Source organism: Salarias fasciatus, chromosome 19, assembly GCF_902148845.1.
Source record: "Salarias fasciatus chromosome 19, fSalaFa1.1, whole genome shotgun sequence".
Taxonomy (NCBI): Eukaryota; Metazoa; Chordata; class Actinopteri; order Blenniiformes; family Blenniidae; genus Salarias; species Salarias fasciatus.
In genome coordinates, this window is record NC_043763.1 from 21,887,909 (window position 1) to 21,908,998 (window position 21,090).

At 42.7% G+C, this 21,090-nt stretch overlaps 1 protein-coding gene across 6 annotated transcripts in view; it reads left to right on the forward strand.

Annotated features, from left to right (window-relative positions):
- Positions 1–21,090, forward strand: part of smoc1 (SPARC related modular calcium binding 1) — a 67,457-nt gene that overhangs the window by 27,472 nt on the left and 18,895 nt on the right. For 3 of the 6 annotated variants that reach the window (XM_030117413.1, XM_030117411.1, XM_030117412.1), the window contains exons 3-9: positions 1,121–1,204; positions 4,866–4,978; positions 5,413–5,512; positions 8,427–8,477; positions 8,923–8,970; positions 13,372–13,461; positions 14,375–14,455. In XM_030117413.1, coding sequence (XP_029973273.1) covers positions 1,121–1,204; positions 4,866–4,978; positions 5,413–5,512; positions 8,427–8,477; positions 8,923–8,970; positions 13,372–13,461; positions 14,375–14,455 — 567 coding nt within the window. The remainder of the gene's footprint in view (positions 1–1,120; positions 1,205–4,865; positions 4,979–5,412; positions 5,513–8,426; positions 8,478–8,922; positions 8,971–13,371; positions 13,462–14,374; positions 14,456–21,090) is intronic. The other 3 variants (XM_030117414.1, XM_030117415.1, XM_030117416.1) reach the window with 3 other exon arrangements.

A 21,090-nucleotide genomic window follows, 5' to 3' on the forward strand; every position in this document is an offset into this window, starting at 1 on the left:
AAACCCAATGTATCTGTCCTGTTTTCAAAGAAATATGGGGTTTATTATAATCAACATCATTTCTTTCTATCAGTATTTAAATCTTATCAGGATATTGGCTGGTATTTTATGATCATGATGCATCCTGGGAAACTCAATTGTAAAAAGTTAAGAACATTAATATTGATATTACTATAGTTTATCTCAAAGGTTTAATATAACATGAAATTAATACATATTGCATAAAAATTATGTATGTAAAGAGAAAAATTATAGCATTTCAGCTAATCCTGAAGAATGAAACGGCAATAATGCCATAAGAGGCTAATTTACTGCTGAAAAGGTTCTAAATTAGGGGTATCAGATATAAATCTAGCGGGTCAATATCGGCACACTTTAACCAGGCCCGTCAAATCACCAAGCAAATTGTAAAACATTTTTTTCCTAACAAATTTCTTAAGAGCAGCAGAAACAACAACATGGAGATCCGAGCTGAGATATCGGCATGACAGACCACGACACTGTTGCTCAAAGTCATGCTGTCAGGGCGTGTTTGTGAAAATATATATTTAATGCAACAGCAAAGGGGAAGTTTTTGGATTTTTCACTGTATTTTGCGCCAGAGGTTTCATTAGAATCGGCATTATGTTGACAATGTAGTTATTTTCGGCAGTAATTGCTTGGCAATGTGAAAATAGACATTTTCATCATGAACCATTTACTGATCTTGAAATTTAAAAAAAAAAAGGGAAAGAAAAGGTGTTGCAGAGCGATAGTAGTCCTATTTATCAAAACTCATGTCAACTTAAGCTCTCAACAGCTGTGCTGATTTTGAATGTGGCCCTTCAGGGAAATTACATGCCCTCCCTTGCCATAGGTATCCATTAAAAATTTGCAACGATTAGGTTAAACTACAGTTTTTAATTCAAGAACACTAAATATATACAAAGACAGAAAAAAAGTAATTAAAAGAGTTAAAAGAGAAAGTCACGGTGATATGACAACTGACTTTACCCATAGAGTTTGATCATAATGTTGGAGCCTGAAGGCACAATTCTCTGAAAATTCACCATCTCTCTCAGAACTTACAGTCAACTGAAGCCGAGTTCTTACTAATTGGATTATTTCCTGCTTCTTTCAGGTAAAAACTGGGCCAAAGCAGATCAGGTCCCGGTGGCTCCAGCACCAACGGCCACAGCCGAGGGGAGAGACTTGGAGCTCAAAGGTCAGAAAAAGGAAAACCTCAGCTCAGGTCTTCAACACAGCTAAGTAACGATAACTTAAAATAAGGGTGTTAATTGTTTGGTTTTGAGAAAATAGAGACATTTTCATCACACACACGTTGCATTATGGCAGTTATTGCCAGCTTGTCTGTCCACTCAAGATGAATTTGGCTGAACATGGCCTCCGAACACCCCTGATTTAAATCGTTACTCCGGCACTGATCGCACATTCAGAAAACACACGTTTAATCTGCATGTGGATTTCGCTGCTGCTCGTCACAGCAGCAGCAGCAGAGCGTCGTGAACAAAGTGGAACCGAACGAGAAGATGTCTTTCATTTTCCGCCTCCCTGTAGGCGTGTAAGTTTTTACAGACCAGGATCACACACTTCCTCCCTCTCTGGATGCCAGCCACTCAACAACAGCAGAGATTGATAGGTCCAGAGTCAAGGTTGGAACTTGGCATTTTCACACCCCCCCCCCCCTCCCTTTTTTCAGCCATTAGAAAAACAAAAGGCCAAGCAAATCCATTTTTGGACAGAGTTTTGTTCCCCATGCTGTGTATGGTAATATGTGGTTTTGTTTCATAATAACTGCGGTGTGCCAAGGGGAAGGGAAGGCCGGGCAGAGCCGGGCCAGGCTCTCGCAGATGCAGCGGGCCTGCTTTGTTGCGTTGACACTGCTGCTTTATTTAAGCAGGCAGCTCTGGAGGCAGGCCGTGTTTACAGTGACACAGACCGGAGAAGGCCGGATGAAGCAGCTGGGAGATCAACATCAAACAGAAAAATTCAAATGCATTTTCACGAACTGCTGAAAAAACAACAAAAAAAAAAAACCCCGACCTCAAACGACACTTATTCATGTCTGCTTCATCAAAGGATCAGAACACTGTGAATGAGCGAACACTTAAAGAATCTCAGCTGTTTTTATTAACATTCAGCTCTCAATCTTAGCATGAGTCAAATTTTCCAAATGTTTTGAGGTGTCTGCTCAATCACAGTCACACTGATTCAGGTATAAATACACACCTGTCTGAAATAAAACCAGAAAATCCATTAAAATTAGTCAAATAAAATAGGTCTTATTTATTGGCCAAAACATGTAAACATGAGGTACAGCTTGCAAGGAGCAGGTTGGATCTCCCCTATTTTTTTTTATTTCTGTCAGCATCAGATGGCCTTCATTCTTGGAACCACAGATGTCTTCATTGCGATATTGCTGGAGAACATCTTTTCTTCCACTTCACCCCAAAGGGGTGTTTTTTTTTTTGGACTGAAAAGTGGCGTCTATGGCGGCACACTGTGTCCTTAAAGGGGTGAAAACGGTCAGCAGCCTCAGGCCCCATTGAACCGTTTTTCAGTGAAAGCGGAATGCTGTCGCGTTCCGGGTGTCCGTTTTGAAAACGGCTCCCAAGGTGGGACTTTTTCAAAAAGGCTCGGTGGAAACAGGGGCATTGCAGCTGCTGTGCTCTCAGAGATACGGGTCTGCAGATCTTGGTTGCAAGCAGGGAGGATTTGTGTTACAGTCTGTCAGGCTCAGCGCTGTGTCGTATAAATACTCTTAAGAAATTTGTTAAAAAAAAAAAAAATTAAAAAAAAATCACTTTTCTTTGAGATTGTTACTGTTAGCTTGGTGGGTCGGATTGGATCCTCTTGTGGGCTCGTTTTGGCCCACGGACCTTATGTTTGACACTCCAAATCTATACACTGAATTCCTGCCTTCAGTCGTTTGTGTTTAATGAGTATTTCTCCTAATGAGAGGTTTGCAGAAAACCTTCTCTGAGCGTGCAACACATGCTGGAGCCGACGGTCAGCAGCAGCAGAGTCACTACTGTCATGCTGAGGACGTAAAGCTGATTCTACAGCTCACACACACACACACACACACTCGGCAATTCAACACAGGCAGATCGTTGGCTGGCCTGATGACCATCGATTCCTGCTGCTGCTGCTTTCAGGGCATGGTTTGAACGCCACAGTCCACCTGAGTGGTGTTTCTAGCCTCCAAAGTTGAACAAAGAAAGCTCCACTGGGATGTTTTGGAAGAAGAGACTCACATCAGGGCGTCGAGCCAACAAACGGCAGCAAAAGTGTTTTCCAGTTTTTAGCACCCTGTTGAATCGTTGCCATCACAAAGTTATTCTGGAAAAAGTGTGTCCAGCATGCTACTAGCAAGATATACCTAATATTTTGTGTATATATATAAAAGTTTATGAGCTGCAGCAGCTTAGTTTTGAGGGTGAAACAGGTTTGCAGACTCCTGGACAAAGTCTCCCCCATTACAATAAACTGCGTCTTAACATGAACGTATTAGGTTTCAGTCTCAAACCTGCCAGCAGCTGCTGATTAATTCTCACATTTCCATAAATCTGGTTTATTGTGGTTGTTTTTGCTCTGTCTCCTTAATATGCTGTTTAGTGAGAGTCCGTCTAAGTCCATGTCCGCTCATGTAACCACGTCCCAGCGGCGTCGCCTCGCCGCTCTGGCCTCGTCACTACAGAGGAGACAACATGTCTGTGTCCTCTCGGGTCCACACACCACTGTTTTCAAACTTTTGTTTATCCAGGGTGAATATTTTGCCGAAAGCGGAGGGCTGCGGCCGCGCCGCTCGGCTCCCCCCGGCGTGAATGTGTACACAGGAGCAGCGGAGCGCGACGCTGGACTGTGGACTCGATGAAAAACAGTAGTTCGCTGACGGGATTTTGAACGAGTGACCAGCTGCTGCGAAGTCCACTTCAAGTACCTGACCTTTAAAGCCACTTCCATGTGTGTCCCTCGCGAGCGGAGCGTGTCTGGCTCATCGTGAGCGCAGTTTCCACTGGCATTTCAAAAATATCAACGCTGAGGACATGACGCACTGCTCTGCACTAACAACGCAGCGTCCGTAACCTCCGCTACTTCTGGCACTGCCAATGGCCGGTGGTGGGAAATGCACTGCTTCTATGGGTCCGTCTATCTGCGATGCAAAGATGATTCAAATGTAGATAAATCTGAAACAAGTTAAATAAGGCTGCTGATTGTTCGGTGGCCAAAGAAGCCAAGAGGCTGGAAAAATGGCTGAAAACTGAAAACAGTGGGTGGAATAGGGGAATAGTTCTATTTTCCCTTTATAAATATCGAATCGTGCCCCTGAGCAAGGCAGTGACACGTCACACACTGAGAGGCCAACGGTTGTAAACTGGCCTAATAATCTCCAAGGTGAAGGAAGTTTATTTGTACAGCAACATTCAGGCACAAGGTGATTGAAGGTGCTTTCCAACAGCGTGGAAATACATTAAAAATCTGCTATGCTCCACATTTGAAATGTTCCCGTTCTGCTTTTCAATGCTGTCTGGGTCAAAACTGACCCATTTTGACATTTGGCAGGAGTAAAAATTCCCTAAATGTCACAATTTTACCTTGAAATACTGATCTTAGTACAAACAGTACAACTCTGTGTAAAGGTTTAAACACCGAAGATGTTCTGGGTCAAAACAGTGTTCTCTGAACGTTTCACTGAATCTGATGTTGACAAATGAAGAATTCAAGAAAATTCATTGTCAAAATCGTAAGATCGTGAGAGTTCTGTAGTCTCGATCCACTTCCTGTAGCGTTTCACAGGAACAAGAAGAAGCACACTACACGCATACTGCAGCAGGTCTGACTTCTCCTTCAACACGTTACAGATGCAGGTCAGCTGAAGTGTCGTGTTGACAGGAACCAGGCTCTGGAACAGGCCCGCCGATCTCAGGAGTACACCTTCATCCCAGAATGCAACGAGGACGGAACGTTCGCTCAGGTCCGTATCAGATCATCCACAGCTTTCAGCTCCCCTCTAAATCTTTCACGCTTCATCTTCGCGTCAGTCTCCTGTGAGGCGTCCCACACGTTTTTTTCTTCACCCAAGAAAATGCATCCAGGAGGAATCCAACACTGACGAGACGCTAAAGCTGCTCTTTGAATTATTCAATCCTGAAGTCAATCGATGGATAGAAGGCTTGAGGCTGACACAGAATTTTATCTACAGTATAAAATTTCATAGGAAATCAACTGTAGGGCTGCTTCACCGTCTGAAGAGGGCTGCATGGAGGAGGAGTGGCTAGCACTGCCACTCCCATAGAAAAACCATAGTTTGATTCCACGCCAAGTCTTTTCAAGGTTAAGTTTATCTTTTGAACACAATCCAGATAATTATATAATAATGTCTTTCGCTCCTCCTCCTTGTCTTTGCAGGTCCAGTGCCATACGCTCACAGGCTACTGCTGGTGTGTCAACAGTGACGGAAAGCCTGTGAGTGGCTCCTCTGTGCACAACAGGACCCCGGTGTGTTCAGGTACTGAGGGGTTGGGGGGGCAGCAAAATGTGGATTCTTGTTATCTGGGGAAGAATCATACAGCAATATACAAAATGTTTACATTGCAACCAAAAAGGAAGGATGTGTTCAACTAAATGAAGCTTGAAAGTTTTCCTGTGGTAAACCTCTTGAGATGCATGATTTGTTTTCAAGAGGCCCCACCATAACACAATCCAAGAAACTAAAAGGAAGAATGAAATGACTGGAGAAACGGAAAATAAACAACGCATTTCAACCACACTGTGGCCAAAAACAATGAGAGTAAGCACAAAACACACAATTCAAGAAGACAGAAGCTCCTTGAAAAGCCACTGATGAAGCTTGGTTGGTAATTTTATTTCACTTTGGCATCATGAATGTAACTCATGATTAGTCTTAAACAGATGGCACCAAACAGAAAGATTAATAGAAGTAATATGTCGCAGATAATTTGCAAGACATAATAGTTTAAATTTATATGTATGATAATGACGTCCTTCTGTGTGAGAATGTCAGTTTAAATGCACCAGTATGAGTGAGAAAAGGACGATTCAGAACAAATCAGCAAAGTCTACTGTAAGCAGTGAAAAGACAGTGTTCATGCTTTCTGATAAACATCACAATCTTCAATACCTGAAGTACAAATCAAGTGAGTGGTTAATACAAAAACATCTGTAAAACTATGAATATCAGATAAAATGTTGAATGCCTGAATTTGAAGACGATCGATTGGATTTATATGTGATGGTGTTATCGGTATAAAGTGGAACATAACGGAGAGAAATCAGAGGTCCCCGTAAGGAACCCTGAGGTCAGTGAACTATTGCATAAAGGACAACGTCAGAGACCTTTTCAATTGTATTAACAATTAAGGGCAAAAACTCATAAATCCAAACAAAACTGTAGACTTGATTGAATTTTTTTTCAGAAATTACAATCTCTCCATGTTCAAGTCTTTTTTTCAACTGAAGCCGAAGCAGGAAAAATCTGTGTGCTGAGAGATGCTTTAAAAATAAAACCAACAATTGCAATGTAGTAAGCTTGATGTAAAACCATCATTATGAAGAGTCACAGATCAGTTTCCAGATTGCAACCAAAAATTACAACTTGCAACAAAGCATGCATTGGTTAGGGTTAAGGACGGTTAAGAGTCAGTTTAGGCTTTGTCTGGGCGGGGAGGACCCCCGGTGGAATTTCAGTCAGGTAAACTGGCAGTGAATTAACCGTCCCTGCTGATGAAAGATGAAAGCTGAGCTCAGCCGGCAGATGACGGAGAACTGAACAGCACCTGTGTATTACATGTCATGTGGTGCATAGCAGGTGCAAGGTCAACCAGGAGGCTAATGGCCGTCCACGGAGGGGGCCTCTCGGCCCTCCCGCCCCTCGTCTAAGTGCTCTCAGCAGGCCCGAGCCGGGCTCCGCACACTCATCCTGGATGGGAACACTTTATGATAATCACCATCATTTTCCCTCAGAAGATAATACACAAGAGTTCTTTGCCAAAATTGGATTGCGCAGCCACTACAGCATATGGTGCACATTTTCTGAGGAGAGTGTGGTGAAAGTGGTCGCACGCCCCTCTGAAACTGCTCCACAGACGACCGACGGCTCCCCTCACGCTCCGTCCCTCCCTCTCTTCCCTCTTTCTGTTCCCGTCTGCGTTTTCGGCGACTCCTCATTCCTCCACTTGTCCACTAATCAGCTGTGCTTTATCCTGCCACCTGCCGTTTTCGGAGCAGCGTTCACCAGCCAGTCATACCAGACAGCCTCGATGCTTTCTTCTGTTTTAAAGACCTCAGCGAGGCATTGCAGACGTTCAGAGAGAAGCTTGAGGTGTTTGAATATTTCTGCAGCAAACATTTTGGAGGAAACTATAATTTTCTGTGTATCACACAAACGCAAAACTTTCGTAGTGTTTTGGGTGTCCGTTTACATGCACCGTCTTCATGAAGACGGCGGGAACGCTGCTGCTGTCCGTGTGCACTGTGCACAGCGGCTGTAGTGAACAGTTCTTCTGCACATGTGCTGAAAATTTATCACTGTAGCCTGGACTGTTTTTCTGTTTTATCACAGTGGTGAATCATGGAAGTGAATGTTCTCCACATGAAATATAAACTCATGTTGCTCCAAACTTTGACACTTTTGTGTTTTATTAGTCGCTGCAGACTGTTTATATCTTTTCTTCAGATATCATTTATCCTTAAAGGAACACAAATAAGGATCTTTGACTTTAAGCCTCCAAATTCGTGTTGAAAAAGTACCTTATCTTCCCAGAAAGGGCACCAGGTCTCCAAATTGATCAAACGTGAACAATCGTGAAGAATTACAATCAGAATAGTCAGAACTCTAAATGCTGTCCGTGCATTTGTCACAATACAAATATATAAACACAGGTAGAAGAGTTGAAATAAAGCAATGAAACGCCTAAAAAACACCCAGATATAAAATAGAAACTCATACAACAGTCAGTGGTTCTGTACTGAATCACAGTAGCCATAAAACAAGTGATAAAAGGCACTTTTGATCCACCTCTTGGGATGACTCAACAATATTTATAATATCTTTTGGAAACAGGTGTTGAAATTTCGTATTTATATGCTATTTTTATACATAAATACTGCTCATTTTGTAGCTTGACTTTAAAAAGCTTTGAAAAGAAAACTGATCCCTGAAATATACCTATTGTAGAGTTTCCTGTGAAGAGTGGGGACTAATAAAAGAGAATGGCAGTGCTGTGGATGAACTCTTTCTGCACAGCAGCACACCTGTCCCCGTTCCGTCCTGCATCCTGCTCCACCTGACGTGCTTACCCCCCCCCCCCCCCCCCCCCCCCACTCTGAGTTAACCGCTGCTGACATGCTCAGACGGCCCTGTACACTCTGACCCAAATCAATCATCTTGCATACGTTTGCAGGAAACTTCCGTGAATTTATGGGAACTCATGCTGGGACGAGTGGATTGTCAGGTAGTAAATTTCCTTCTAGTTGCCTTCGTTCTAAGACCCCCCCCCCCCACCACCACCACTTTTATTTTTTTTCTGTCTCACAACTGCACCGTCTAATTCGCCCCACGTGCATCCCTGCATGACAACAAACACCTGCATGCACCACATGACGATGAAAGCTGTCGCAGCAGATCCTTCCGGTTTGTTGTGATCCGGGTGAAGATGATGAGATACGTTTCCAGTACTAATGGAATGAACATTCAACACTATGACCTGCTAAAACGAGATCGGGAAATCTGTGGGAGCTGTTTTTCCGTGGGCGTGTGTCCTCTGTTAACCTGAAGCGGAAGCAAGGGGTGACTTCATTGAAGGGACGCGCATCCTGATCAGAGATGAACTGCCGTCGCTGCCATCCTGTCTTCAACTTTGTTTGTTTTGATTGATTTTTTCCCCCCCTCCTTCACAGGGTCAGTAACCGATAAACCACCAGTGCCACCAAACTCCGGTCGAAAAGGTGAGCTGAGATCTGCTGCATGTCCTGTGTGCTTTACATGTGGATGTCTCTATCCGGCCCCATTTCTGTTCCGTCCGAGACGAGCGAAGTCCGTGTTTGTGCAGAGCGCCGACGTACATCAGCAGCCGCTCACTTTCAGTTCAGGGAGAAAGCTAAAAATAGTGGAGCGGCTCGCTCAAGGTGTTTTTTACCTTTTTTGCTGGTTAGGATGACGTAGAGCTTTCCAAATGAGCCAGATTAGATCTGAAATACATGTTTGGCTCCAGTGTGCAAACACTGAGGAATCCTAATGGGCTTTGGAGTCGCTCATGCAGCAAGTGCACTCACTGGACAATATAGAAAAATCTTTCTCTAAAGTATTTCAACAAAAATACAAGCAAACCTCAAAATGAGAGAAAGGAGCAAAAAGGACGAAGGCAGCAGGGTAAAAATGAAACGCTGAAAGAGCCGTAAGTGAGGTGTAAAAATAATGTCTGCATAAATATCAGAATGTACATTTGGCTGATCCCTTCAGAAAGTCACGACAGCATGCGGCTTCGTCGTGACTTTTTTTTTCTTTCTTTTTTTAAACAAATTTCTAAAGAGCAGCAAACACAACGCAGCACAGAGACCCTAAGATCATTGTGAAAAACTAGTATTATCCTCAAAGCCACGTTGTCTGGGTAAGTTTGTAAAAACCAAATTTCTGTATTTTGCAGCTGAATCATTAAAACTGGCTTCATGTTGGAATTGGAGTCATTTTGAATCGTAATTGTTTGTGAAGACTTTAAAGGTCATTTTGGCACTATTTAACCAGTCTGGCTGTATGTGGTGTCTGAACTAAAACCTCCGTCTTCGGGCTTTCAGGCTGCAGAATTTATATGCTTTTCATAAAAAAAATAATTAAAAAGAAGAAGCATATGTTTGTCTGTGTTTGCATTTGCACAGTGATAAACTGAGAGACTGCATTTGTAACTTTCCTGCACATATAGTGAGCTGGGATCGGCTCCAGCGCCCTGCGACTCTACGTTAGATGTATCTCAGAACATAAGGTTGATTTTCTATATCCTTTTATCCAATAAATTGTTCTTATTTTTCTCCCAAACTTAAGGTACTAAGTATGTAATAGTTACTCCATCTAATGAAAGTCCACAGGACAGTTTTTACACAGGTATGCCACAGACAAAAGCTCTGTAAAATTCCTTTGATGTTTACTGTAATCTCCATAAAAACGTCTTTGGGTCCAGTAAAAGTTTTAAAAAGGGTCTGTTTGAGAAACAGCCTCTCGGTTGTCATACACAGTGGTGCTGGTTGTGGTGCAGGTGAAGTGAGGATGTGCTGTCTCTGCTCACTTGAACTGTTTTCTTCCCCCTCACAGTTTGTAGCACACAGTCCAGACCTGGATCAAACTGTAATTGACACATACTGTAAGTTACATGCTGTTTCTAAACACGCTCAGCACACACCAAGTGGGTTTCAGGGACGAGTGTGAATTCAACTAACTACTAAAACGCTTGTGTTTGGCCCAGGTTTGCACTTGTCTCAGAGTGACCCCGTAACGTTTTCATTCGCAGTCTGACCACGTCGGGTCGGTCTGACCTGCAGTTTTTCAATCAACTCGCATGTTATCTGATTTTGGAGCCCTGTAGTCGTGTTTACGCTGTTTTGCTTTTGACTGAACTGTTTCTCAAGGAAGCTTCCAGAGGCTCCAAAACTACACGGGGTGAGTATTCTAGGCAGCTCAATTCACCATTTTATTCAGGGTTTCATATCAGTTTTTTAAACCAGACACTGACTCTTTCTGCTTTTCAGTTTGTTTACATTTCCCTTTTTATACACTCTTCAGTAGGAAAAGTCAAGATGGAGACGAAATGAAATATTATTATGGAGATAAATTAGCATCATACAGGCCATCGCCACTCCTTCCAGTCTTTAGTTACATTCTCTGTAATTGTAAAAAAAAAAATACATCTCAAAATACTACAATATATCACAATACATGTTTTTTCCATATGCTACCCAGAGGCCACAGTTAAAATTAGTAACTAGAGCTATCCCAATGTTAGAACTTTACTTTTTATATTGTTGGGAGTTACAAATGAATTGACTGTTAATTAACAGCTACACAAATTGTGCTGAAATCAAATCACACAATGTGCCGGTAAAGGCACAAAACCCCCCAAAACAACCTTATAATACTCCAACTTTACATGTTTTCCCGCTGATCTGAAACAAATCACGGTTATTTCTGATAAAGAAAATAAAACCGGCCCGCAAGAGGCTGCATTCCGGCCCCCCAAACCACCAAGACAATCTTGAAAATTTCAAAGAAAACTGACTTCTTTTTTTTTTTTAAAGAGATTTCTTGAGAGTAGCCTGTGAGAGTAATGGCACTGAGCTGAGAGATCAGTGATGCTGAAATGAAAGATGGTAAACTAGCATTAGCCTCAAAGCCATTCTGTCCGGAGCAGTTTGTAAAAACATGCAACGGCTATAAGAGTTTTTTTCTTAAAGATTATACTACACCAGAAAGCATCATGAAAACGGATTATATGGTGACACTGAAAAATTCTCTATTGTTCGGTTTTATAATGATGTAGACTTTTTCGTGACCTATATTTTTCACTACAACAAAGAAAAACATTAAAGTTGAATTTTCAAAGTTATTATATGGAACGATTTTACCAGTCCGGCCCACTCAAGCTTTCAATATAGCTCAACTGGATGAACCTGTAGGTGAACTGGTTTGGAAAAAAGAGTTGAATTTACTTTGAAGGTGAAGTGTTTCTTACTGTCGCCGTTGGCCGCCTCCACACGACCTGTATTAACCTGGGAGCTCACTCAGAACCGAGACCAGGCATGAAGAAACAAACGCATATACAGACTCTAGGAAGTCTCTGCACAAAATGGGTCTGATTGATTAAGATCCTCTATTAAAGTGTGATAAATTGCTAATGCAAGTAGATTAGGCATTCATTCTGCATGCTTTTTGCAGGTGATCCACCGACAGAGTTTTGTGCACATTAGATGATTTACACCAGAACGATGTGTTGGAAACTGCACAGTTGGTTTGCTTGGGTCAGGCATGCAGTGATACTGTGGAGAGGGATGCACTGATGCAGGAAGCCATCAAACATAACAGCAATTTCATCTCAAGTTGGAAGAAAAGGGAAGATGATTGGTCACAAAGACAAAGCTAAAATATATAATGAAATCTACAATAGAAGTCCTGCAGGTGGCAGCTGTGGAAACGCTTATTCCGTTTTCAGACTTTGGACATCACACTGCACGACAGTATGAGTCACTCTGCACTGATCCAGATGTGATCCTCAGTTTTACTTGAAGTCAGACACGTTTCTGACACTGACAGGCCTCCTAAAGTTGATTATACTAAAGGTGCTGTAGGCAGGATTCTGCATCTCCGCCATCTTGCGATTTGACCCATCTAAGATGGCGATTTGAAACCCAGCACAGCCAATCCTGTCCTGTTTTCTCTGACATCACGCCCTTATGCAAGTTAAGCCCCTCCCACAAGAACTTGCAACGAACACCCCTCGACCAATCACGGTTAGAGCCTCAGGGTCTTCTGATTGGTCAAAGATACCTGGAGCTGTGGAGATTCCTTTTCAGTTCAGAACAGAGACAGATGGAAACGCTGCGCCCTCGCGATAGTGCAGTTATGCTACACTCCTAAAGGATTATCAATGGGTACTCTGACATTTAATCCAAAGAAAACACAGAAAAATTAGCATTGACTAGCAAAATCCTGCCTACAGCACCTTTAAGTCATGAGGGTAAAAGTGACATTTTACTTTTATAAAGGTGCGTCGACCGTTCAGGCCCGACAGAGTGCATTTTATTTTATACAGTTATCAAACCATCACAAGGACTTTTTATATTTATACCTTGCAAATAACTCAAACTTACAGCTATGGAAAATTTTGGATTAAAAAAAAAAATATATATATATATATATTGTAATATTTTACATGATCAGATTTCCCCCTCATGTGGAACATGTGTTTACGGTATACGAGTGCTTTATGAGAACATGGACCTGGACCAACCTGCTGACCAACAAAGCGGATCGAGTCGGAGAACTTGTGGTTGGATTAATGTTGGATTCTGTCCCTGTGAAAATGATCTCCATGTGTGCTGCAGTCATGAGGATCCTGACGGGTGTCCTAATGTGAGTGTGTGTGTGAAAAGTGGCAGCCTGAGCGTGTCGGAACGACAGTGTTTTCTGTATTTGTGTGTTTGTTTGTGAACCACACGAGGGTGGTCGTCCTGTGTTTTTCTATCATTCAGTCTCTCTGTCCGTCCGTCTGTCTTTCTACCTGTCTTGTCTTGGCCGGGCCATGTGCAAATCCCAACCATTCAACAGTTCTGGAGAGTAGATTGTATTAACCTCAATAATGGTAGTCTCTTTCCGTTTCTTTCTCACCCTCAACCCAGACGACGGCTCCAAGCCCACGCCCACCATGGAGACGCACGTCCCTCCCGAGGGCGACGGTGAGCATCCTCACAGCGACAGACAAACGTCACGGGCAAACAAAAAAATATGTCTCTGTTTTCGAGTGAAAACACAAAACTTTCATAGCATTTTGCTGGTCTGTTTACCAAACACTGCAAATGCCAATTTTTGAAAAAGTGGCTCCCAAGCTGGAACTCCCAGAAGGCTACATGACACATGATGCATGTAAACCTTCTGTTGGCAAATCTGTACAAAGATGGCCTCTTTTTTTAATTTTAAACCAGAATTTGCCAAACTTTTTTTCCCCCGTTTGAGTATACACTTGGCCGATTTCTCTGATTGTTGCGTCGCTCACATGCTGCTGCACTGAAATCGGTCAGTGACGCTGCAGCTCACAGCTGTACGGAGTCAGACGATTTCTGACACTTTCTGAAAATAACTGTGACGTCTACACGAGGCGAAATCTGTCGCACTGCAAGATGTTCAGCCATGATGATGGATATCTTCACGATTCGCTCATCTTCTACCTGAGACGAACGAACTCACAGAGCGTGGCAGCCTCACACACAAACAAATCAATCTTTAAATTCAAAACGGTCCTAAATGTTTCACATTATAGTGTGAAATATTTAGGAACGTGATTGGCTGTTTTAAAGAAATGAGTAATATAAATACATTGGAAATCTCATTGTATTTATTGTTTTGAGTTTTATCTTTTATTTCAGGAGGTGCCAGCCTAATGCATTCCTATTTTGTGGTTTTTGTGCACATGTCTGGAATTTAGTGTTCAATTTTAATATCACATTTATTAAAATGAATGGGAGGTTAATTGATCCTTAAATGGATGGATGGATGGAAATGCATCATTCGATTTCAAGGAAAACTCCAGAAACCTCAGCTGATACATGTGATTGCTTTGGGAAGACTGAGTGTTTCTCTCTGTCTCTGCAGAGATCACCGCTCCAACACTGTGGATCAAGCAGCTGGTCTACAAGGAGAGTAAACAGAACAGCTCCACCACCAGGAAGCAAGGTGAGACAGACCATTTCCAATGTCCCCTCCCAATACGACAATTATATCTCGGCTCCAGAAGCAATCATTGGATTGTTGTGTAACATGCACGGTAGTAGCGTTTCAGGTTTTTCTTCCCATTTGTTAGCATGTTCTCACAGTTTTCTCATTTTCAGTGGCTCATGGCGCTGAAAACCAGCACAGATGGACAACCAAAACATAACACAAATTATCTCCAAAATAACAGCTTTTGGTATCATTATTAGTCACGACATGTCATTCATCTTCTAAGCCACGTTTTACAGTGCACAGCTGGAGGGTTGCTTCCAAAACGTTGCACTCATTATCAGCCGTGTTTTTTACATCATACTTCTTACAGTAGATACGTAGTAACAGTAGATGTTGTGCTCTGATAACCAGTAGTCCTATTTAATGGCTTTTACCGTAAATCCTCTTATAGCAGCCGGGGCTTTTGTTTATCTCAACTGGATCTGGCACCAGGCTTTTAATGGAAGGAGGCATGTATAAGAGAGAGGCTTATATTTTATAATTTTCAAAAAGTGGTGCAGTTTAGAGCTTGAGCATATATCGAATTAATTCGAATAATTAGATTTTATTTTTTTCAATCGATGTGAAACAAATTATATCTCAACATCAAGTTGAATGTTTTCTGTCCCTCCGCCATTTTTACCGGATGCATGTAATACACACAGTCGCCATACCAGGAGGACTGGCGCTGTAGCACAGACTACTGTCAGTACAGCGCCGTAGCGCTTCACAGAGAAAAAGAAAAAAAAAAAACAGGCTTATAATTGGGAGGCGGCTTTTATGAGTTTTCTTCAAAGATGCACCCGGTCATTAAAGGAGACGGGCTTTTAAAGGAATACAGGTCATTATTAGAGGATTTACGGTACTTGGAAGTCAGCAAAATGAAGGGCCCCAATAGATGAACAAGTTTGTAGTAAAAAAAAAATCTTATCCTTTTGGAGAGCGAGGGCTCTTGAGGGCCCTCTGGTGGTTATCAGCATCCTTTACACCCAAATATGTTGCTCTGCGTCAGACTGGCTCCGAATGTAAGGCTCATTTATGGTCTCCACATGGAAGGAAAAACAGACACACTTCCTTCAAGTGGTGTGAACCTCAACACTTTTATACATCTAACATGTTAAAATGAGAGTTTGGCCTCCGTTCCACTGGAGGACGCTGATCTAAATCTACATACCGGTGTAACACCAAGAGTTCAGCAATCCAAAGTGTCACGCGAAACTCCCTCTTTGACCATTTGTTTTCTAATCTCAACACTGCTCCTGGTGGCTACTGAAGGTACTGCTCTATTGGTGCGTTTCTGTAAGCTTCGACAGAATGAACAAAAGAGTGCAGAAGCAAGAGAGTAGAACCTAAAGTCTAAATTAAGCAGAGGAAGACCCCGCATGAAAAGTGCCTAAGCCACAATGCCATCCTCTTCTCCACCGTGCCACCTTCCCCCATCATTCGAGCTGCATCGCAGCCTGACACTGAGAACTGTTTAGACTAGCCAAGACCCTCCAGTTAATATGATATGTTACACGACCAGCAGAGTGCACACAGCACACTAAATTGAATTGACAGTTTTTCTATGAGCGAAGCCAGATCGAGCCTCTGACAGCCCCTCCTTCCGCACTGCTTACGCTCCGTTTTCAGCCTAAATTATTAAGCACACGCTGAAAACTACAAGATGTGAAAACTACACCAACAAGTTGTTTGAAGCTGGAACAGAGTGTCGCACGTCGGCCGGCTTCGGAATCCCGGCAGCTCGGGACGAAATGTAAAACATTTCCCCGTGCCGCCGGGATTGGGTTTCTCAGTTTCTTTTCCTCTGGTGTAATTTGTTTAGCTTTCTCTGTCTCCTTTTCAATTACAGCCCGACATGTTCACTAGCCTCTGGGCAGCTGGACGGCTTTTACGCTTCTGTACCGAGTCAGCGGGTGAACGGTGGGGGCGGACGCATCGCTCCGGTTTTATTAAAGCTCAGAAAATCTATTAGACATTTATTTTTTTTGACATATTTGACTTTAAACTTTTTATTGGACGATATACCCATCAGCATTTTATGTATCTGAGATACTTTTCACTGTAAGTTACAGTAAAGAAGAAACATGCTTAACATAAGACATAAAAAGCAGTAGGGAGGGGAAATCTTGGGTTAGATTATATTTCACTCTGAAAGTTTAATAGTTTTAATGAGCTTTTAGTCTTAAATAATTCATACCTACTCATAAAAAGTGTTGTTCTTACAATAAAAAAACACAACTCCAGCGTAGAGCTTGGTCAGTGTGTCCATTTATCATGAGGATTATGGATGCATGAGTACTGTAAATGTCTGTAACCCTTTCACTGACTCACTTCTGCAGCACACGCTCAGATTACGTGCTGCTCTGGACCGCACAAACACCTGATCACATTTTGAGGTTCCTGAGACATTTGAATGATGGCGATGTGGTGAGGAGGGGACGAGCGGGCGGTGACTGAGGCTGGGGCCGCGTTGATCATGTTTTAGCTGGAAGATGTCCGCTGTGGCAGCTCTGTGAAACACCACCGCCCTGTTTCCAATTAGCACGCCCCATCCTGACTTTTCCAACTGAAGAGTGTATAAAAAGGGAAATCTAAATATACTGAAAAGCAGAAAGAGTCGGTGTCTGGTTTAAAAAACTGATATAAAACCTTGAATAAAATGGTGAATTGCGCTGCCTAGAATACTCACCCCGTGTAGTTTTGGAGCCTCTGGAAGCTTCCTTGAGAAACAGTTCAGTCAAAAGCAAAACAGCGTAAACACGACTCCAGGGCTCCAAAATCAGATAACATGCGAGTTTATTGAAGAACTGCAGGTCAGACCGACCCGACGTGGTCAGACTGCGAATGAAAACGTTACGGGGTCACTCTGAGACAAGTGCAAACCTGGGCCAAACACAAGCGTTTTAGTAGTTAGTTGAATTCACACTCGTCCCTGAAACCCACTTGGTGTGTGCTGAGCGTGTTTAGAAACAGCATGTAACTTACAGTATGTGTCAATTACAGTTTGATCCAGGTCTGGACTGTGTGCTACAAACTGTGAGGGGGAAGAAAACAGTTCAAGTGAGCAGAGACAGCACATCCTCACTTCACCTGCACCACAACCAGCACCACTGTGTATGACAACCGAGAGGCTGTTTCTCAAACAGACCCTTTTTAAAACTTTTACTGGACCCAAAGACGTTTTTATGGAGATTACAGTAAACATCAAAGGAATTTTACAGAGCTTTTGTCTGTGGCATACCTGTGTAAAAACTGTCCTGTGGACTTTCATTAGATGGAGTAACTATTACGTACTTATTAACTTAAGTTTTGGGGAAAAAAATAGGAACAATTTATTAGATAAAAGGATATAGAAAATCAACCTTATGTTCTGAGATACATCTAACGTAGAGTCGCAGGGCGCTGGAGCCGATCCCAGCTCACTATATGTGCAGGAAAGTTACACAATACACAGTCTCTCAGTTTATCACTGTGCAAATGCAAATACAGACAAACATAGGTTTCTTCTTTTTCATTATTTTTTTTTATGGAAAGCATGTAAATTCTGCAGCCTGAAAGCCCGAAGACAGAGGTTTTAGGTCAGACACCACATACAGCCAGACTGGTTAAATAGTGCCAAAATGACCTTTAAAGTCTTCACAAACAATTACTACTCAAAATTACTACAATTCCAACATGAAGCCAGTTTTAATGATTCAGCTGCAAAAAACAGAAATTTGGTTTTTACAAACTTACCCAGACAACGTGGCTTTGAGGATAATACTAGTTTTTCGCAATGATCTTAGGGTCTCTATGCTGCGTTGTGTTTGCTGCTCTTTAAGGAATTTGTAAAAAAAAAAAAAAACTTCCTTGAAATTTTTACAACTAACTTGGTGGATTTTTGGGCCGGATTGGAGCCTCTTGCGGGTCAGTTTTGGCGCATGGGCCTTATGTTTGACGCCCCGGCGTAGGGAGCCAGGTTTGATCCTGGTCGTGGCAGTGATGGAGACGAGTCGCGTCGATTCTGTCGTGACTTTCTGGAGCGGTCAGCTAAATGGACGTTCTGATATTTATGCAGACATTATTTTTACACCTCACTTACGGCTCTTTCAGCGTTTTATTTTTACCCTGCTGCCTTCGTCCGCTCTGCTCCTTTTTCTCATTTTTTTGAGGTTTGCTTGTATTTTTGTTGAAATTCTTTAGCGAAAGATTTTTCTATATTGTCCAGTGAGTGCACTTGCTGCATGAGCGACTCCAAAGCCCATTAGGATTCCTCAGTGTTTGCACACTGGAGCCAAACAGACACGTGTGGATTGCATTACAGACGTATTTCAGATCTAATCTGGCTCATTTGGAAAGCTCTGCGTCATCCTAACCAGCAAAAAAGGAAATAAAACACCTTGAGCGAGCCGCTCCACTATTTTTAGCTTTCTCCCTGAATTGAAAGTGAGCGGCTGCTGACGTACGTCGGCGCTCTGCACAAACACGGACTTCGCTCGTCTCGGACGGAACAGAAATGGGGCGGGATAGAGACATCCACATGTAAAGCACACAGGCGTCCTCCAAGGACGAGCGACAAGGTCGACTCAGTCGGAGATGTCTTCACGTTTGAGCGATACGTCTGCATCTGCATGTGATTGCATGACCCGTGTGTGTGTGTGTGTGTGTGTGTGTGCGCCTGATTCCTAGGTTTTGCCTGTGTGTGAGAGTTGGGAGCATTAAACTGCTTCTTACTAACGCCTTGTTTACACGACAACTTTTTCAAGTGAAAATGCAAAGCTTTCGCTGCATTTTGATGATTCATTTACACAACGGTGCAGACAGCTCCTGGAAATGTTCATGTAATAAATACCTTACAGCTCCCGGGGCACGCTGACAACAGATCATGCTGAAGTTATCACACTCATCAGCTTCTTTTTCATTACAGTAACAACTGTAGAAGTTCCTCTGAGATTTCTGTATTCCCCTGAAAGGGTTTGCAAACAGAAAAGATCCGCTGAAACCATCCTTCATGTCTTCCCTCCTCCTCCCATACGCACATAAACCACATTTTTCATTCACCGGCTGCGTCTCTGGATGCTCCATAATTGTGATTTAGAGCAATGTGAAGATTGTTGGTAAAGCGTGTTTGCTTAGGCAAAGCGATGCAGGGTCCATTTTTCCTGCGGACGCCCTGCTGCCAGATGTGCTGAAGTCAAAGTGTGCAGAAGCAGAGAAGTTAGTAAGCTCTGCTTCATGCTTGCAGCAAAGCAAACACAAGAGAAACAAATTGCAGAGCAGACGTAATGCAGTCATGTCATTAATTCTGTATAAAAATCGGCAGTGTGAATGTCATCTTATTTGCATGTTTGGTCAGAGGCGGGATGCACTTGTGTTGGATTTTTCTGCACGATACGTGCAAATGGTGTCAAGGTGACGGTGCTATAAAGACAAACATCTGCTCTTCAGACGCCCCCCTCTTCCCAGCATTTGGACAGTTTTAAATGCAGAGGAGAGAGAGAATATTGCAGCGATTAGCACACAGCTGAAAGCCATTGGAGTGAAACCGAGTGGAGGATGGAGGAGAAAGACCAGGAGGAGGTCGCAGAAAGCTGAGAAGAGGAAAGAGAAATATTCAAAGGTGGTTTCACATGGCTTGAATGAACTTTAACTGAACAATGCTGAATAATAGTGAGTTTAAACCTTCCTTACCACTTCATTAAGCAAGTTCATGTGCATTGCATCACAATTTACTCATTGCTACAGAATACAAGAAACTGCATTTCACATAGTTGAATTTACTGGCGATTGTGCAGAAGAAGTATTTAACATGACGGTCGTGCGCATGCAGTGTACATGCGCACATGGATGCGATCTGAGCGCCAGTACAGATGTTTTCAGTGACTCTGAGCTTCGACATCCAAAACGCAACAAAAGAATCATATTTTCACGTTGCATTAAATGGACTCTGGATGTGGGCCTCTTCATGCAGAGGTTGCATGTTCTCCCTGGGCACAGTAATTCAGTGTGTGGGTTTCCCCTCCGCTGTCCTGCCTTTCCCCAGAGTGAGCCCGGCAAACCTCAACCGGACGAATCGGAATAGTAAACAGATGAGTGAAGACCAGTATGTGCCCGATGAAGGGTTGAACAGTCTGAAAATCACCACAAACAGCAAATTGTTACATTTGTTCCTGACTTCTACGTGTGTGGGTTTGGGATAATATTTGTTTTTTTCTTGTTTCTCATCTTTCAGTTCCTTCCAAAGGGAAGAGAAATAATCCACAAAAAAAAGAAAAAAGTTAAGAAACGAAAACAAAAAATAAATAGAGGAGAAATGCAGATATGCGAGGCAGGCGGGGACGATTGAATTTCACACACAGGCAGAAAACCGAAAGGACTGCATTGCAAGCGTCCAGCCTTTTTCCATTTATATGTACAAAAACAATTTTCTTTTGGGAATCCCTGCGCCTGGCGCCAGCAGAACCTCTGTATAATAAACAGTGCTAAATAATTTGGATGTGAAGGAACCTTGGCCAGGAACAGCACTAAGAACACTTGAGTGTGAGTCTTCACAGGAGAAACCGGTTGCTCGGTAGGCAGCGGAGGAAATATGACCTCCCCAGCTCGCTCGCTCGCTCGCTCGCTCT